The sequence below is a fragment of the Squalius cephalus genome (assembly GCF_949319135.1).
Source record: "Squalius cephalus genome assembly, chromosome: 19".
Lineage (NCBI taxonomy): Eukaryota > Metazoa > Chordata > Actinopteri > Cypriniformes > Leuciscidae > Squalius > Squalius cephalus.
In genome coordinates this window covers 33551567-33571914 of record NC_137140.1, presented here as the reverse complement: position 1 = coordinate 33571914, position 20348 = coordinate 33551567, and the positions used below count along the sequence as shown (strand labels likewise).

The 20348-nt window shown below is 37.9% G+C and overlaps 3 protein-coding genes across 3 annotated transcripts in view; 2 read left to right on the top strand and 1 right to left on the bottom strand.

The window, feature by feature from the left end:
• Nucleotides 1-4706: 4706 nt before the first annotated feature.
• On the bottom strand, nt 4707-9015 carry gpx9 (glutathione peroxidase 9). Its single transcript, XM_079851154.1, has 5 exons — nt 8641-9015; nt 8001-8094; nt 7691-7821; nt 5236-5366; nt 4707-5029 (listed from the first exon to the last, which is right to left on the bottom strand). Exons 1-5 carry the CDS (start codon nt 8770-8772, stop codon nt 4954-4956), a joined length of 564 nt encoding a protein of 187 aa, XP_079707280.1. The 5' UTR covers nt 8773-9015; the 3' UTR covers nt 4707-4953.
• Nucleotides 9016-9399: 384 nt separating this feature from the next.
• fbxl15 (F-box and leucine-rich repeat protein 15) lies at nt 9400-13971 on the top strand. The gene is made up of 5 exons (XM_079851136.1): nt 9400-9552; nt 10132-10291; nt 10386-10888; nt 12676-12877; nt 13002-13971. Exons 1-4 carry the CDS (start codon nt 9476-9478, stop codon nt 12863-12865), a joined length of 930 nt encoding a protein of 309 aa, XP_079707262.1. The 5' UTR covers nt 9400-9475; the 3' UTR covers nt 12866-12877; nt 13002-13971.
• A 1660-nt stretch (nt 13972-15631) lies between these two features.
• The window catches only part of LOC307146825 (uncharacterized protein), an 83587-nt gene continuing 78870 nt past the window's right edge, over nt 15632-20348 (top strand). Inside the window, 1 exon segment of the mRNA XM_079851127.1 lies at nt 15632-15927. The gene's annotated coding sequence lies outside the window, so the exon portion shown is untranslated.

Sequence of the window (20348 nt, the reverse complement as noted above, 5' to 3'; positions counted from 1 at the left end):
ACTGGGTTTTTAGCTCTCGCAGAGATTCGGCTTTACAGGGCCCTTCGGTTCCTGCATGCACAGATATATGCTCAACTGCTATGAGGCTTTTACAATATGAGAAATACATGACATGCACATCTACAAACGAGTCTGCAAAGCGAATCTTTCATAGCATTGCAAAATATAATTTGCACACTGGAGATCTGAATGTCATATCAAAGCAGTGGCACTCAAAATAATATGTGAAATCTTCTGTGTTAAAACACTAACACATCAATATACAGTACAATAGCAGCCAAAAGTGATGTCCAGAGGGTATATTTGTTTTTAATGATCCTACGAGTTCAATTAAACCATCAAATTATGAGGAAAATATTTTATATTTTTAAATACGAGGGAGGAACAAAACACTAAGCTTGGTTAAGGTGTTAATCTGACTTAATTATTTTGGCAAAAAAAGGTCTGCAAAAAAACCAAAACATATAAGCATACAATGAATACAACATAGTCAGGTATTAATATTTTGTTGTTTTTGCATGTGTTCATAATTTCTTTTTATGACAGCTTGGCCAAAAATGATGTCCACAATTGACTCCAAGCACAACTACACAATATGCTTACAAAATCTTTAACATTTTTTTTTTTTTTAATAATATTTGAATAAAGGGGGAAGAACTTCTTTTGGCCACTGCTGTATCTATTCCTCAATCCCCATTGAGCAGCACTGGATTCATAAATCACATCTCAGGCGCGTGGATACATCATTCGCTCTTTGTCAGATGTGGTTATAACTCTTCGTAGCGTGTGTGTTGAGGTTATGAAACTGATGATACAGTGAGGTGCAGGGCTGATGTCCGAACATGAGGAGATAAATCTGTCTCACAGCACTGAGATCAATCTAACCTGCACTACAGCTGCTCTGATGGCTTGATAAAAGTCTTGTTTCATTTACTTGAGATGATAAACAAAGCAGACCAGTAGCAAAGCTATTAAATAGCAATTTGCAATGCTAATTTAGTAAGAAATCAGTTATTTTACACTGTAACTTTTGACCCTCTAGCGGTTAAAAAAACGAAACTAGGCTAAATGCATTTCGCGGAAGAACATTGTATTGGTCGTGCTTCGGCTCTGCGTGACTGTGCGGATGAATATGACCCTTCACTAACTAATAGCATATATCATGTATTACATTGAATTATTTAAGAGAGCTACACGTGGCAATTTATCTGTTCGGTACCTTACTCACCTGTTGAGCAATAAAAACGCCATATCCTCCTTGCTTTTATGCATTTCAAATCCCTCAGTTTTCTGAAAAGCCAAGCCCAGGTTGATTCTGGTTTTATTACGAGCTCTGTCTCGTTCTCCTCGTTGTGACAACTAACCCCTGCAACTCAAACACCACACGAGGCAAAGCAGCCGGAGCAACTTTACTCTGTTTACGGATATGACGAGCTAGCACGAGTGACGTTTCGCCTACGCAATTTCCTGTGAAAACCAGCCTGACAGTAGGCTTACCATAGTAAATACGTGGGCTTTTTAATAGGCTTACCATAGTAAATCAGGGTAAGACAAAATACATTTTAGAAGAAGTATTGATGATGTTTTGATTCATTTGCTAATTAAAAAAAGGTATGTAGCCTACCTTTGTAAATGTTCTGGGTTATGCTTCATGGAGAGCATTTGGGACGAATAGCTCAGAAAATAATTTCATTTTGTCTCTCACTTTGTAAAAACAAGCTAAAACCTTAGTGTTAGTGGCATACACTTTGAAGTCAAAGGAGGTTTAAGGGGCATAAATACATTTAAAATACACATTGTTTTGAAAGAATAACCACAATTGGCATAGGCCTACTTATGTTTAACGTGATACTCAAATAACACATATTTTGTTCAGAATAATGAATAGAAGTGTGTTGACATTTAACATGAAAATAAGTGATTTTGCTTTTAAATACGAGCTGTACATTTGTGCTTCTACTCTCTCCAAAATATCTTGCTCCATAGACTTCCATACAATAGCTACACGTTTTTGTTTGTGATAAACAGATCAAAATGATTGTTTTAAATGTATAAAAATGAGCATAATTAAGCTTTAACCCACGCAAATTGCTCATAAATTAGCAAATGCGTATTATAATTTGAATTATGCGATATGCTCCAATTATGGTTTGCGATTACAATACTTTATAGTCTCTCTATAGTCTTCTCACTCCACACAGCAGCAGTTTAGCCCTAATGAACCACTGCCAGGTTTCAAAAGCATTAATTATAAAGGCAGAAATAATGACAGCGTACAAGTTCAGGCCCAATATTCAGAGCTCTCTGACCTCACGATGGCATATGAAGCAATTACAGCCGTTTCACTACAACTGAGATATTTCACCAAAGAGAAGAGTTACATTAAATGCAGTGCCCCACCTTTCCCAGTCAGAAACTCGCAAATGCTCGTGTACTGACAGCAGAAACATCTAAAACATGTGCTGTCGTGAGCAGGTCATTATAAGCTGCTCGAATCGACAGTCAGATGCGATTAAGAAAGCAGGAAATCAGTGTGTGTCTCTGTGGAGAGAAACAGGCCCGTGCAAAGGGCACAGAAGACATTTCATGGTTCAGATGTAGGCTACATTTCTAAAGTCTGTAATCAAACTTTATTTTATAGTCTATAATTAATAGAATGGGTGTATTCTATACAATTACTGGATACACAAGCTACTTTCTGTTATGATTTGTGAGGCACAGCTCTGTTTTATTTGCATCAGCGTCTGCTTAAATGACTCTGTCTCAGTCTCTAAATCAGTGCTGGAGTCTGACTGTACAATACTGACCTCTAGTGGAGAATCAAGGCCAACACCAGCAGAATTAAAACATCTATCTATCTATCTATCTATCTATCTATCTATCTATCTATCTATCTATCTATCTATCTATCTATCTATCTATCTATCTATCTATCTATCTATCTATCTATCTATCTATCTATCTATCTATCTATCTATCGATATCTGTCTGTCTATCTATCGTCTGTCTGTCTGTCTATTAATTTATTCTGAATTCAGATCTAATTTAATGAATGAGTCTGGCTGTGGAGGGATGACTCATGAAAACTGATAAAATTCTAATAAATATTTGAAAATAATGTCAGAATGCACACAATATTAATATTTCCTCTATATATACTCACTCATTCACACACACTCACTCACTCACTCACTCACACACACACACACACACACACTCTCTCTCACTCACACTTTCTCTCACCATCACTCACTCACTCATTCACACACACACTTACACACACTCTCTCTCACGCTCACTCACATACATTCACTCACACACTCACTCATACTCACACACACTCACACTCACTCTACTCACACAAACACACACACACACTCATACTCACACTCACAAACACACACACACACACACACACACACACACACTCACTCACTCTCACACACACACTCACTCTCACACACACACACAAAAACAAAAAAATTCTTGTTTTTTTGCAGTTGAAGAGGTCTCAAATTAATACTTAATTTTAGTTTCTCATTTTAAACAGGGTTATTATAGTTAACTAAAACTGAAACTAAAACTTGCATTACTTGAAATGAAATAAGCATTGACTGAAATATTATGTGAGCTAGTTGCCAAGGCACATTTGTCATTTGACATTTAGTTTATATAACTCGATGTACTAAAATAACTAAAATTAAAAATATAGACATTTTTTTATCTATTAAAAAACACACAACAAATTTACCAAAACTTTAACTAAAATTAAAAGGAAATGATTCAAAATATAAATAAAAACTATATTAATATTTCAATAATTCTAAAATAAAGCTGATTTAGCTTTCAGCATCCAAATAAATCAATGGAACACGTGTAGAGTTGAAAGCATCTTTACTGTTGTCATGGTAACAGTGACATCAGTGAGGCGTTCTCGGGTCAGGAGGAGATCTGAGTGAATGCACTGAAGATCAGATCGACTCTTCCCGCTTCAGATCCAGCTCAGCTGCCGGACAGCATTTCCTGAGGGATCGTCACTGTTCCGCCTCACAATCACAACCCGAACCTGAACCTGAACCTGAACCCGAACCCGAATCCAAACCCGAACCCGTCCTGTAGAGACATAGCGTCTGGTGAACCAGCCTTTCTCACGACAGCCGTCTGGCATTCTGAGTTCTGTGCGGAATTTAGATCCAGTTTGATGAGACTGGACGTGGAACAATGAATCTCATGAAACAATAAAATTACATCCCAGGTCAATTTTCACCCCAAAAAACAAAAAATAATAATATATAATTTTAAAAAGAAAATGAAGCCTATTTTGGGACTATTTAATTTTTTTTTTCATGACAATTACACACATCCTGCAATGTAAAAATTACTTGCTTTACATTGCTTTAGCTCATCAAAATAAGTTAAGCAATTTTCAACTTTTTTATAAGTTATACAAGATTTAACTTTTTTTAAAAGTCAGTTTAATGTAATTTAAGTTGAAATGACTTAAACATCCAAGTTGATTGTACTTAATTTAAGGCAGCAACTTTTTATTTACAGTGTGCTAAATGTTTCTTAAAGTTTTTTTATTTATTATTAAACTGCCATAAATTAAAGACAGTGTAACAATGATAAAGTATACATTCTTTACCATTTTCAGTAATGTATCATTATTTTGGAATTACAACAATGAGAATTTGGGGGGGGGGGGGGGGGTGTTCTTAATTGTCATGAAAATGTCAATGAAAATTGTCCGAATGCACAAATAATTATGATCCTAAAATAACAAACACATTGATTTTGATTTTGTTTCATGGCAAGTTTCATGAGATTCACTCATATTCACATCTTTGAAGTCTGAATGGATCTAGGTAAGTGGAAGAAGCTGAATCTGAATGAATCCAGACGGACAGTGGCCGTTGAGCTGGAATCATAATCAGAGAGCTGGTTATGAATGTGTTATGATTTATGTCTTCCCTGCAGAAGCGCTGTAACGTCCCGCTCCACCTCTTCAAACGGACAATGAAGATCATACCTGAAATGGACAATCCAGCTGTTTTAGATGATCCTGTAGGCCTATTTGTTCATGAATTAATATAATGCTCTGTGAAATACTTGATTCTGATTGGTCAGACAGGGAACACTAAACTGTAGTTTCATGTCTCTCATAATCCACACGTTCTGTCTTCCTTTATTTTGGACATGACATGAGAATCACACTGAATGTGTGAGCATATCTACCGTTTGTAAGGAACTCCGTCTGCAGTGATGAGAAACTTCTCAAAGTTCCATCGGATGTCGTTGACTTTAATGGGAGACCAGAAGAGCTTCCTGATGTCTCCAATCACAGGGTTGACGAACGGAAGAGTTTCCTGGAAGAACAAAGTCAGTGTAACTTTGATAGAACTGACTCTGGCTTAAGGGGTTAGTTCACCCAATAATGAAAATTCTGTCAGTAATTACTCTCCCTCATGTTGTTCCAACCCCGTAAGACCTTCGTTCATCTTCAGAACACAAATTAAGATATTTTTGATGAAATCTGAGAGCTGGCTCACTCCTCCATAGGCTTCTATGTAATCTCATTCTGCCGGTCCAGAAAGTTAGTAAAGACATCGTTAAAATAGTCCAAGTGACTACAGTGGCTCAACCTTAAAGGTCCCGTTCTTCGTGATCCCATGTTTCAAACTTTAGTTAGTGTGTAATGTTGTTGTTAGAGTATAAATAATATCTGTAAAATTATAAAGCTCAAAGTTCAATGCCAAGCGAGATATTTTATTTAACAGAAGTTGACTACAAAAAACGGCTGGATTGGACTACATCCCTCTACTTCCTTCTTTAATGATGTCACTAGAACCGTAACCTCCGCCCACAGGAACACAGGCGTATTGATGGCGAAATGTCAACAGACGTGGTTGATGTTTATCTATAATCGGATACCGCAAAAGTTTAATTCGAAGTTGTTAGTTTGCTCTGTCCATTTCACCAGGGACTGTTTTTCTAACCTGGGATAATATCAAGCAGACTTCTCTCAGCGTTTCATACTGACGAAGGGGACAATTTCAACTATATTCCAGCAAGCGGTAAGTACAAGTAGTGATTTAATATATAAGTAGCGATCAACTTCACATCGTTTCTCTTAGTAGGATGAAAATAATCTTACTTAAACTGTGATTAATATACAGAAAGCGATCAAAGAACAATCCCTTTCCAATCGCCCAAGCTGTGACACACAGCGCGAGTTTATCTGGACACTTGCCAAAACTCGTTATGAAATCAATGACGCTGTTACACTGCACAACGAAGCTCTTACTGTATTTATATGCCTCATGTTTGCATTGGTGAAATCATTAGTGAGTGCAGAAACTGCGTTGCAATGATGAGATCTTTTTTCACGCGATCAACAGACTGTCATCTGCTCAATGCTCATCATCACTGCAACCTTTTATGTGATTGAAATAGATCTAAATACTTAAAAAAACTTCTCACGATTCGTTAATCCCGATAGCTGTAATAGTAAAAACGTATAATAGCTGTAATAGTAAAAGCTTTCCAGATAGTTCCACATGTAATGCCAGATATTTCATATGCAAGCATGTCAGCCAATCACGGCAGAGGGCGTTTGAAGTCTGAACACTGAAGTCTCACACAGACACGCCCCTTCAAACAGAGCGTTCAAATCATGGGATGAAATCAGGCTAGGAAATATGCCTTTAAATTATAAAAAAAAATTGATCTAAAAAACATACTAACATTATAAGGGCACCCCAGGAAACATTATAAAATAATAAAATAATCCATGGAATGGGACCTTTAAGTTTATCAAGCGACGAGAATTATTTTGGTGCGCAAAAAAAACGAAGACTTATTCAACTCTTCATGTTCTTCTGTGTTTCTCTGAGTGAGTTCACGTAGTGTAACAGCGCAGCGCTTCTGGGTTGTACGTCAGAACGGAGGCTCACTATTGGCCGACGCTGGTCATGTGTGTGATGCTGGCCAATAGTGAGCCTCCGTTCTGATTCTCTACGTGAACTCACTCTTAATAGTTGTAATAATAATAGAACTCAAAATTAATAGTTGAATAAAGTCGTAATTTTGTTTGTTTTTTGCGCACAAAAAGTATTCTCGTCGCTTGATAAACTTAAGGTTGAGCCACTGTAGTCACTTGGACTATTTTAACGATGTCTTTACTAACTTTCTGGACCGGCAGAATGAGATTAGAAGCCTATGGAGGAGTGAGCCAGCTCTCAGATTTCATCAAAAATATCTTAATTTGTGTTCTGAAGATGAACGAAAGTCTTACGGGGTTGGAACAACATGAGGGCGAGTAATTACTGACAGAGTTTTCATTTTTGGGTGAACTAACCCTTTAACCTGTAACTTATTAGCGACAGTAATGTATTAATCTGCTAGAAGAATAGTCATAAGACGTGTTCTGAAATAGCGATGCAGACGAAACATCATGAAGATAACGTCCAATTAATTTTCCAATGAATTCATTTTCTAAATGCTTTATAGGCTAAATAAGTGATTTGTGATGCGGATTTGTTAAAAAATGAGAAATTGTGGGGAAGAAATGTCTATAATTGTGATGAAAATCATGTCAAAAAGTCTCAAAATAGACTTTATTTTGTTCATGCAAATGCTGATCTCCGATATGCTGCGCAGAGTTGCGCTGGATGAGAGCTGAATGCTGTACCTTCAGGAAGGCGTACAGAGGGTGTTCGTCTGCGCCGTTCACCTCAATCCTGCTGAACACGGGGAACTGTGGGAGGAACCCTGCTCCTGGTCTCACATACTGCAGAACATTCAGGATTTCATGGTTCTCTTCTGGGAAGAGCGAAGGGAAAAGAAAAATCTTACTGACCCTAAACTTTAAAACACTCCTTTAAAATCTTTCAGGTCTATGAACTAGAATGTTCAAACCCAGATTGTACAACTTGCCCCAGTCTCTCTTATTTAATAAACATCCAATGCTGGATTCTGAACCAGTAATATGCAGGTCTTACCTGGAGCCTGAAGGCCAAACTGATTGCAGGGGAATCCAAGCACAGTGAAGTTCAGTCCTCCATACATGTCCATGAGTGCATTCATCCTGTGATACTGCATCAGCAGATTATTTACATACATACATTTTTATGTATTAATTCATGTTCAAATAAGTTACATAGGTTTTGATTGACAGCTGCATCACATTAAATTAAAACATTTGTTGTAAATGGTTGGAAAAAAAACATTTTCCGAGCTCAAGGATGCTTCACAACATCATACAGTCATACAATGAATCAACCAGACAATCATATGGACAATGGACATTTGCCCAGTCCAGAACAAGTGCCAATGCAGATGCATAGCGGTTATGTCAATTATCAAGACATTATCATAATACAAATACATATCAAGACATTCAAATCCATAACAAACAACACATAATGTAGGCAGCATAGAAAGACCATAAGCATACAATATATTGTAGGCTATATATATGCCGTTTGTGTGTGTGTGTGTGTGTGTGTGTGTGTGTGTGTGTGTGTGTGTGTGTGTGTGTGTGTGTGTGTGTGTGTGTGTGTGTGTGTGTAACTTAACTACTCATTGCATTAAATGATTTTTTAAAACTGTTCTACTTCACAAAGGAAAACTGAGCCATACCTCTTCGATGGTGGACCCTCAGAAGGTCGCCACGTTCACGATGAGAAGAACTTTTCCTCTGAAGATGTTGAGTGGCGCGGCCTTCCCCTCCAGGGTCTCCATGGTGAAGTCATACACTGAATTTGCAGCCATGTTTGCTGTTGATTCTCAGTGTGCACTGGTGTCTCAGTGATGTTACACACTAACCTCTGGCTCTCGGCTGCGTTTCATTCAGCGTTCTGTATCTCTTGGCTCAGCAGAGGTTCTGCATGAATGACTCTTTTGTTTTTGAGCCATTCATGTTTTTTTTTGTCCCAGGTTTGCAAAGGCATGCTGACCCTGATGGTCATGTGAGTGTTCTCATTTCAATGGCCATGTGATTGTGTCATTGACCAACAGAAGTCCTCCAGCTCAGCAGCTGATCCATCAGGTTTATATATGTTTGTTTGTTTATCTTATAGGTCCCTCTTAGAAATAATCTTGATTATAAATGACTGCCATATAAATAAAGCCAACAAAATGCATGCATTTACTGAAGGTTTTGTTGGTATCATATAAATAAATTAGCATTTTTTAGTAGCCTAATTTATCTCATGGGAATGTTTGAAGACCTGTCGCTTGGTTTGTAGGACTAGGCTATCTATAAAGATGTCATTCTTGTGTATCTGTCTCTATTTGCCTGTCTATCGATCGGTCTATCTGTTATTTTATGTCTATATCTATCTAGACGTGCACTGCACACATTCAAACAGTTATTTATGATCGTTAGATGGCAGCAGTGAGTCGCGAGTGTCCCGTTGAATCCGCATCATCTGTGTAGAAGAACCCGGATGAGCCGGTCAGCTGTTTATCAATCATGATAAATAATGTGCGTGGATCAAAGGACAGTATCAGCATGGATCAAAAACATGATGAACGCATGCAAAGCCACAGGTATATTTGAGAAAGAGTGATCCAGGTGTGCATGGATTTAGAGAAACATGCGCGTTCCTCTGACTAGCATGCGCACAAACAGACGTTTGCATCCATGCAAACAGTAGCAGAACATCTGTACTGTACATATAAACATCATTTTCTATCAGACAGTGGCTGCACTGGTTTGCACGCATGCATGCATATTGAAAACAGGAAGCATTTGTCTTTTACTAGTTGGCATGTTCGTATTATAACATTTTGTCTGTAAAACTGTTGTTTTGTGCGCGTGCATGCTACTCGTCCTGAACGCAGGGTTGTTGACGTGTACGAACACTGTATTCTTAGTCAATTTTGATAACAGTATGTCTAATACAGGTGCTCAGTATTCGCGCTGCATGCATTTAATATTTCGTGGTTAATATTTGGCCAAGTCATTCACATGGTTTTATACATTAGCAATTCACCAACATGTATCATGTTTATATTTTTAAAGGGGATGACACACTTACCACTGACATCTTGCCTAACTCTCCCCTTCCCATTGATGTCAGTTGGTGTATTTGATGTGGTATTGATGTGTGTGTTGTGTTGTGACAGGTGTCATCTGCTGGACCTGCCCTGGGAGGATGTGTTAGTGACACACGTGTTCTGTTACCTGCCTCTGCGTCACCTGGTCAGCCTGCAGCGCGTCAGCAGGAGCTTTCGTTCTCTCATACAGGTGTACCTGGCCAACTGCCGTAAGTTTGACCCTGCGCAGGTGAGGGAAAAAACGTGGACATGGTTCAGTCGCTGGAATATTGTCCGTTCTGTTGCGCTGTATTTCACACTATTCCTCCTGTGTTTCTCGTCAGACGGGTCCTCACATTCCCAAAGAAGCCTTCTGCTCCATGCTTCGCCACAATCAAGTCCTCCACCACCTCTGTGTCAGCAACTGCTCTGATTGGATCTCTGATAAAGAGCTCCTGCCTGTGATTGGTCAGAACCAGCACCTGCTGCGCGTGGACCTGCGCGGCTGTGTTCACCTGAGCCGTCACGCTCTGGTGGCGGTGTCTCTGAGCTGCCCGCGTCTCACACACCTGAGCCTGGCACACTGCGAGTGGGTGGACAGCCTGGCACTGCGCAGTCTGGCGGATCACTGCTCGGACCTGCGCTCGCTGGACGTCACCGCCTGCCGCCAGCTGAAGGACGAGGTCGTGTGTTACGTGGCGGGGAAGTGCCCGGCGCTGCGCTCGCTCTCAGTGGCGGTTAATGCCAACATCACGGACACGGCGGTCGAGGAAGTGGCCAAGAAGTGCAGAGAGCTGGAGGAGCTGGACCTCACGGGGTGTCTGCGCGTGCGAAACCAAGCCATCAGGTGTGTGTCGTGTCGTGTGTTTGAGCTGAGAAGCAGACGCTTGCAGGAGCTCAGATCAGATCAGGGCTGCGTGACTTGGGGAAACACATTTAATTGCTTTTTATTTATTTATTTATTTATGTATATTCCCTGGAAAAGAATAAAAAATAACTCCAGATCCTGCTTGTTTGTAAGACTACACAATTCAGTCAAGAATATTGTGATTATAACAGTCTTATTTATATATAATCACAATATTTTGGCCAAATCGTCTCATAAACAAAGAGTTTTTTCTTAATTTTTTCTTAAATACTGGAGTTTCTTATTTTACAGGGAAATACTAAAATAGTAATATTTATTATTTTGTTTAATATTTTTTTAGTAATAATAAATACACAATAAATAGTATTAATTATAACATTAGTAATAATAATATTTTTTTTATTTAATTTTAAATATTGTGATTTTATATATAAATATGACTATATAAAAATAATAATAATATATTGTCATATTTATATATAATGATATTCAACATATATATATATATATATATATATATATGTATATATGTATATAATTAAATTGTACATTTATATTTATGGCTGTCTTAATTTCTTAATTTTTTTTGATTTCTAACTTTTATTTTAGTGGACAAACTCAAGGACCCTTAAAGGGATAGTTCACTTTGAAATTAAATTTTGGTATGTTTTAGCTTACCTGAAGGGCATCCAAGATGTAGGTGTCTTTGTTTCCGCAGTAGTTTCAATTTTGATATTTTTAGGTCAAACCGTTCTTGTCTGTCAGTCATTTAATGCAGGTCTATGGTCACTGTCTCAAAGAGCATGCACAGAGTCCAAATTAAAACAATTCCCCATCGTCCAAATTAAACAATTCCTCATCGTAAGTACACATTGATGGCCTAAGACACGAAACGAGCGGTTTGTGTGAGAAAACGAACAGTATTTATATCGTTTTTTAACTCTTGTAACACAGCCACGTCCAAGTGATCTGAGGGCGCGCGCGCTTCCTGCTGTGTGACGTGTGCGCAGACTGGTGCATAGATATATATACACTAGATGTCGCCTTGGCTACGGCAGTTCATTGGAACGAATGCCGTAGGCAAAGCGGCATCTATTCTAGTGTATATATATTAATCAATTGTTTAATTTGGACTCTGTGCATGCTCTTTGAGACAGTGACTATAGACCTGCATTAAATGACTGACAGACAAGAACGGTTTGACCTAAAAATATCAAAATTGAAACTACGGCGGAAAAAAAGACACCTACATCTTGGATGCCCTTGAGGTAAGCTAAACATACCAACATTTAATTTCAAAGTGAACTATCCTTATATACTATCCTATGAACTATCCTATTATAACTAATAGCTTCTCCGCTGTTGACAACAGCCGGTTTATAAGTGCTTCGAGAATGATTGTGCATGTTTCGTTCCCAAATGCACAAGTGACTGAAAGTCAGAGCAAACGCAGAGATGAGCTTCATGTTGAGCGGCATTTACTGTGAACTGAGACGCTACAAACACCGAATCATGAGCTGCTCATGTGGTGTAAATCAACACAGTACCGCGCTTCACTCTGAAACATGCAGTGCTTATATTCATCTGCTGTTTGATAATCACACTAAGCCATATTGCGATTCCGCTTTTATTTCGATTAATCTCACAGCCCTATCTGGTAAATCATTAACAATATTTAGATGAGAGATTGTTTGGGGAAGTTTGCCTCATTGTGTCTGACATTTTGAAAGCAGAGACTATTAATAACTGTTTATTTGTGTGTTTAGGACGTTAGCAGAGTACTGCCCCAAACTGCAGTCGCTCAAAGTCAATCACTGTCACAACGTAACCGAGTCCAGTCTGGGTGTCCTGCGCCGACGTAACGTGGAGATCGATGTGGAGCCTCCCCTGCAGAGGGCGCTAGTGCTTCTGCAGGACGTCGTGGGATTCGCTCCGTTTATTAACCTGCAGATTTAACATCCAGAAGAGGTGGTACATGCTTTTTGTGTGTATGATTAGTGCAGATTTCATATTTGTAACCTTTCATCAATGTGTAGTGCCTCTGGTTAGTGACTTTGCTTGTAATGTGTGCAATGTTTGCTTTGTTTCATAGGTCTTCTCATCATACATCATCTCTCTCTGGATGGCTGACATTTGAAACAACACATTTTTACACCAATGCAATATCACAGAAGACACACCACAAATCCACATCTCAAGTGCTTGATTGTTTTAGTGTATTTTAGCATTTAAAAAGAAACACTACGATTGACTTGTTTTTTCAGAATGGGGCTTGATCTAATCTGGTCCTTTATGAAAATCACCTGAAATATCTTATTTATTGATGCCAGGCTTTTCTATGTTTTTCATGAACCAAATGTTGTATCATTTTGCACTTGTGAAATACTGAAATATTTTCACTTTTTTTCAGTACATCTGAGCGTTCAGTCCTGGAGCATCAGATTTTCTCAGCTTCATTAGACAAATCCTTCCTCAGAATCATCAAGTGATGTTTTACAGACGCATACTGGTAGATTCTGTGTTCATTTGATCCTTATTAATGTAATAATGGAAGAAGCTGGAAAATTAATATTGTTTCTGATTTACTTCATGGGTTCGCAGTGTTTGTTTGCGTAAGACAAATCTTTTCATATATTTTATCTGCACATATGTGCACTGAATATTGCTGTCAATTTAGGCTATTTGTTGGTATTGCTCTATATGTTGCATTGATAATATGTCATCAAGACCCAATTTGCAGAATTGAAACATGTTTATAAATGTTACAACATTTATCACATGGTAAGTTTGTGGTATTGTTTTAACTTGAATTGACCACAAGGGGGCAGTGTAGCCTCTGCTGTCAGATTGATGGATCTGTGATTAATTGCAGAATGGAGTGGGAAATTGATTTGGTTTTGCATTGAAATGCAAACGCTGGGTTTCTGTAATGCATGTGTTTTAACTATGAAAAGTCTTTATTTATGGAGTTGAGTTATGGAGATTGCTGAGAAGTCAAGGTGTTTGACTTGAATTCCTGTACAGATTCAATAAAAAGAGGTGTAGCCTACTCTTGATTCATACACGCAAAATCTTGCTTGATAATTCAGGAACTACACAAGCCTATAGTCATTACTAAGAGTAACTGGTTCTCCACATGAATAGAGAGTTGAATTACAGAATTATTAGTCATATACCTTTATTTATCCGTGTTGATCCCTGAAACTCAAACTGGTTCTGGATTGTGAAACTCCTTTTGTGTAGAAATCTTAATTAATTTGTCATGCATCATCAGAAAGGCATCTATCATTTTTTTTGGTTTAGCATATTAGAGTTAGTATGTTAAAATTGAGAGAATAAAAATGGTTCATTTAAAATAAGAAAAGGGATAAATGAAAAGACAATAGAATTGTCTTATCCACTGTTGCAGTGACATTTTTATATCTATGAGCTTCAAAAATCAATAGAAATAATAAAATTGAATTAGGTGCAAGATAAAAAAAGTAGGCCTATTTAAAAAAAATCCAATCTCTCTCTCTCTCTCTCTCTCTCTCTCTCTCTCTCTCTCTCTCTCTCTCTCTCTCTCTCTCTCTCTCTCTCTCTCTCTCTCTCTCTCTCTCTCTCTCTCTCTCTCTCTCTGTGTGTGTGTGTGTGTATGTGTGTGTGTGACCAAATATCTCCACAAGGATAGTAAACTTCAGATTCCCTACTTTGTGAGGACTTTTTGCTGGTCCTCACAATAAACATCATAAAATGTTTTTTAAATGTAAAAATGCAAAAAGTTTTGTGTGATGGGTATGTTTTGGGGTATGCAAGTGGACAGTAAAACCCATTGTCTATGGAGGTCCTTACAAGTATAGCTAAACAAAGTAAACGTGTGTGTGTGTGTTGTATTGGTGCACATACAGGACAGAAATGAAATCAAATTGAAAAACAGTTTTCAGGTTTTGTGCGTCTCTTTGCAATTCGATATAGATCAGAAACAAATATCTTAAATCAGTAGTAAATATCTATTTAGCCTTTATTTTCATAGAATCGGTTATTAAATTGGGATCACAGCGGTTGTTTGCCTCTTGAGACTCGACCTGAAAAACTCGTCACACCTGTCATTAATTTCAGCACGGCACGCGAGCACTGCGCATGCGCGCTGCGTCTCACTGCCTACTAAAGAGCGAGCAGGTGGAATGGCATTTTCCATGAAACAGCTGGTGAGAATGGGCGGGGCTTAGCGGACCAGACGCTGTCTCTAATTGGTCAGTAGTTTTACTCAAACTCAACGGAAAATATACGTCTTTATTTATAAAGAATATTAAACAGATAAAGAATTGTATATCTCATTCTACTATTTTTCCATGTGTACAAATATTTTATTTTGCTCTTTAATGATCACGAGGTACCTGTTACTTTTTCCAGCGCTGCTCAGAACGGACCAATCAAAATCCTCAATTGTGGTGGATACAGGGTAGCCTAAGTTTTATATTGTAATCATTTTTATAGACTAAAGGACAAAACTAGGACGAATTTCAATGTGCACGACAGGTAATATGTTTTACAATTAAACGGTTATGCTGTTTAGCATACCAACGTCTCCAATAATTTTGAATTAAATGTGACTGCAGCGCGAGGACTGATCTATATGAGCCACAACGCGCCCTCTAGAGGAGTCTTATACTAAATGTAACAGGTAACAGCAGCGCTCTCCAGCTACCACGCGTACTGGCACTGCACTACTAGTAGGAGTAGTGTGGTAGAGCGTCATTGAGAACACAACTCGTGTCCTACCGGCGGGGCTGATGTCTGACTGTTAGTTAGAAACACTCTGTTCTCTGCTGTCCTTTTAATTCCCCCCCAAAAACACGAATGCAAGACAGTGTCGAGGAGCTGTTCACTTCAGCACCGCCAGGCAGACCCAGGCAGAGCCTCATGAAGATGATGATGATGATGATGATGAAGATGATGATGCTGATGAGTGCATGCGGACTGCAGTAACACACCAGCAGCAGCAGCAACAGCCCCGCATTCCTCCACCTGAGCCTCCGGTAAGAGTTTCTCCTGTTTTCATGCGTGTCTGCTGGGGTTTATGTGGTCCTGATGCATTGACATGCTGTTGCATTGCTGCATGCAGAAACATTGCAGTCAGGCTTGGGGAAAATGTCCCATTCAAACACATGCTGGATCAGTGTTGATTTCAGAGATGTGGCCTTAGATTCCTTGTGCGAAAGGACATCGGACAGGGGGATTTGTAATGGTGAAATTAAAGCCTAAATTCTTGGAATATTCAGGATTTGTTTTTTTTTTAATCTTTCTATAATACAATCATTTAGTAAGTTCTTGACTGAAACTGTTGGAATCAACCAGTTGATCATTTTAGGACGTTGAGGTCATCACTCGGATGCTCTGCATCTCTATTGGATTGAATGATCTGATGTGCTTCAGTGCTGTTTTGATATATTTGAGGTTAATGAATATCCTTTTCTTTCTTTCTGGAGTGCTACTGGTGTTTGGACACAAAACAATACATAAGTTTCTATGAAATTAGTTTTTGTGTGCTCAGTGAGTGCTGTTTAATATCAGATATGGCTGATAATATTGTTTGATGAGAAAATGAAATGTAGTTATACATAAATACATCAAGTAAACTCTTATTTAACACATTTTCCCCTCACATTTACTCTGATATACCAATCAAGCCCATTCATTAGCCAATATTTGGCTCTCTTGAGATTATCTGACAAGAACTGCACTGTAAAAAATAAAATAATATTTTTCAAAGTTGTACATAAAACAAATATTATTGAGTCTTTCTACTTCAAAATGTCACTTTTTAATTCAATGTGTTACTTGCCATTTCTTTGTAATTATTTGTGGAATTTACTAGCAATTTCTGGCTGGAAATTTAATTAAATGTTTTTCAGTGTGGACCAATTTGGCAAATTAATACATAGTAATAAGTTTTCTTCACAATTGTATAACTTCCCGAATTTACCAACAGCCTTGTCAGTGGATAATAAACATGTATTTAAGAAAATAATGGGTTTTGAGTGATGGTGTGTTTGGTTTCCCCACAAAATGGGGGAACATTTTTCGATTTGAATCCCATTTCCTGAATTTACATATACATTTAGGGACTATGGTGATACAAAATAATTAATAATAATAATTTTGAAAATAATTAAGTTGATTATAATGATAAATTCTGCCAAAAAGAATAGTAGGCTACTAAACTATGTATAACAAAAAGATGTCTTACTTTTTTATTGTTTAATAGGGGCCGATTGCCGAGACTTGAGAGAATCATTTTATAAAGTCAAAAATGTTCACTATTAATGTTTTGTGTGTAAATAAAATTGAAATAAAGTGAGACTCAATTTCCACTGTAATGCAGAAACAACATAAAGACAATATATTTTAAATAATTGTTTAATAGCATATTTTTATGAATGAAGGCCTGTATCACTGATATTATAGCTACCGATATCTCGATGAAAATGATCCCCCCCCCCCCCCCCCCAAATTTTAAACATTTATTAGGCTTCGAAAATATAACAACTTTTAATTTAAGTGAACTTTAAACAATCCTCACTTAAACCCTTATAATAAATGTCATATTTACCGTTCCTGTCTTAACAGGTACGAAATGTACAGAAATTGAATAAGGTTATCAAATAGTCCGCACTGCATAAATTATAAATCCTTATTAAAGCTGCAAGCGTTCTTTAGTCAAGATCAGTGAGTAATTTTCTCTGTTCCCTTTGTTCTTTGGTTAACTTTACGGACAGACAGAATTAGTGGCTGCTGTCACTTTAAGATCTGCCGCTGACAGGATCTCACGCATTTAATTTTCTCATTTACTCTTGACTTTCATTTAAGATTTTATTTAACTCATTTAAGACTGTTCTTGTGAGGATACTCGACAAAACGGACATTTTGGCATAAATGTGTGTGTTATTGTTGTTCGTTCAAGCACACAATGGGATTTTGAAAAGTGGGGGGGACATGTCCCCCCTGTCCCCATAGGAAATTACGCCCGTGGGTGTGTGTACATTACATTTGCTCTCATACTCAAGTTGTATTGCCATTATATCGGCCTTCATAGCCTGGAAATCCAGACCTAAATCTAAAAGATTAATGGTCTGGCGTCGACTAATGAAAATCGGCCAGCTCGAGGGGCGGCACCAAGCATGCATTTGAAAATCTCACTGCAACCAATCACAAGAAGTTATCACTTAGCTACCAGCGGAGCTAACTGGTAGATTAGACTCTTGCCGTATCCGGTCGGCAAAACAGCAAAAACGCCCTTCTTGAAAAGGAACGATTCGAGCGGCGTCTTCTGTTCCTCTTTTAGAGAAAAAGTCTAAATCTTTCATTGTAGCGGCCAAAGCCGTTTCAAACATCTGGTGTTCATCCATAGCCATCTTGCAATGTTTACTAATGACTTCGACGTCGCAGCGCTGTCGTCATCTCGCCTCTGGCCCGCCTATATCAGATAACCCGATGTGATTGGTGCAGCTCAGATCGATGGGCATATTTAATGAGCATCATTACTCAACGCCAGAGTAACTCGCTGAGCAAATTCAACTTGTGCTCTCGCGAGAACTCTGGATTACCAGGGTACGGCCTTCATGCATAAATGTTGGAATATAAATCAAATGAGACTTCTACAAGGTTTTGAATGTTTTGGTACACAATAGTAACCTGTAATTCACTCTAAACATCAAGCAGAAGATGTATATTATTGGTTGACAAGGCTCTGGTAGATTTGTGGATTGGCACAGACAGTAACTTGTTAACAGCTGATGCGATAACCTCAGATTGTCTGTAAAGTGCCTGATTTATCAGCCTGGACAATATATCATTAGTGCTGTTAAAAGCTGTTGCGTCTCGTTCAGTCTCTGTCTGGTTCTGGCGGTTAGAGCAGATGCTGTCCTGAGAAAGACGTTCGACTCCGTAAGGATGATGAATTCTAGTGTCTGACACTAAAGCTGCAGGTGCCTTGACGGTTCGGGATGCGAATGCCACGTCCTTTAGCACGACGAGAGAAAGAGCGAGGAAGCAAAGAAGAGATAGAGAAAGATGAAATTGGGCAAATATGAGTCATGGCTTGTGTTGTCTGTCTGTGATGTGTTGTCTTCATCAGCTGATGTTTCATAGAGACCGCGTGAAGAAAGACATGTTGTCCTGTCATCCTCTGTTTAATAAAGCAATCACTCTTTGTTCTGTTTGACCTCTAAAACCCCTCACATGAGACACTTGTGATATTTACTCCTATTTATCATGACATGCTTATCATATTTGTGATTATTTAAGGTCAGTTTTGACTTCATTCGGGTGTAAAAGACGTTTATTTGCACCTCAGCTATTGGAATATAGATATCAGCAAACTGTGACATGCTTATTTTCTCTCCGCTATTATCTGTTGGTAATATTTGAGATGCATGCTATTGCATTGTTAGTAATTTTGCATAGTAATTTAATCAAGTCATTAATTTCCATTAAAGGCACACTATGTAAGATTTTGGGATTAAAATATACAAAAAAACACTTGAACAATGTTATATATTTTGTTGACTTGTGTACTTGCATTATCCCAAATGTAACCAAGAATGTTTAAATCCAGAGAAATGAGCAGTTTTAAACTATCAATGACATCATACCCGCGTTACCCTCGATTTCCGTTGTTTTATTTTGTAGAAACCATGGAAACACCAAAGACGCTTTAATATATTATGTGTTTTATTAGACAGCTGAGTGACTGTTTGGATACATTAATCGACAGAAAACGAATCATTCTTATACCGCTCAACACAGTTAGTCTTTTTGTTTAAATCTCATTTTCTTGATTTACATGCGAGTACCATGTTTTACCATGCCTAATATCGATCTCGCTCACTGCAATGTGCAACAAGTGTCTCATAGTAGCAAACGCACAGAGTTGCATTATAACATAGCTTTCAACACAGTCAAATGTGTCTAAATACCCACATATATGACGGGAAGAAGCGGAAGAGTTCGTCTGCGGTGTAATAAAACTCTTGAATAAGAGCCCTCTAGCGGCGAAAAATTACATAGTGTGCCTTTAATGTCTTTAAAGCTGAAGTGTGCAAATTTTTTTTTCCATTTTAAACATTTTCCCATTTTAATGTAAACAATTTCTGGTTGAAAAGTGTTAATTTTGACTTCGGGGAACATTCAAATGGTTTTATTTGATTGTCAGACACAAGGAGTTGTATAGGAAGACTGTTGAAGTCATTATTTTTGCAGTTTTCTTTTGGTGGTGCTTATGATGCAGAATTACACACTTCAGCTTTTAAAAAAAATAACAGACAAGTGTGCAATGAATTGCATCTTTTTACTTTTTATTCATCAAAGAATCCTGAAAAAAAGTATTACGGTTTCCACAAAATTAGTGAAAACTGTTTTCAACATTGATAATAATATTAAATGTTTCTTGAGCATCAAA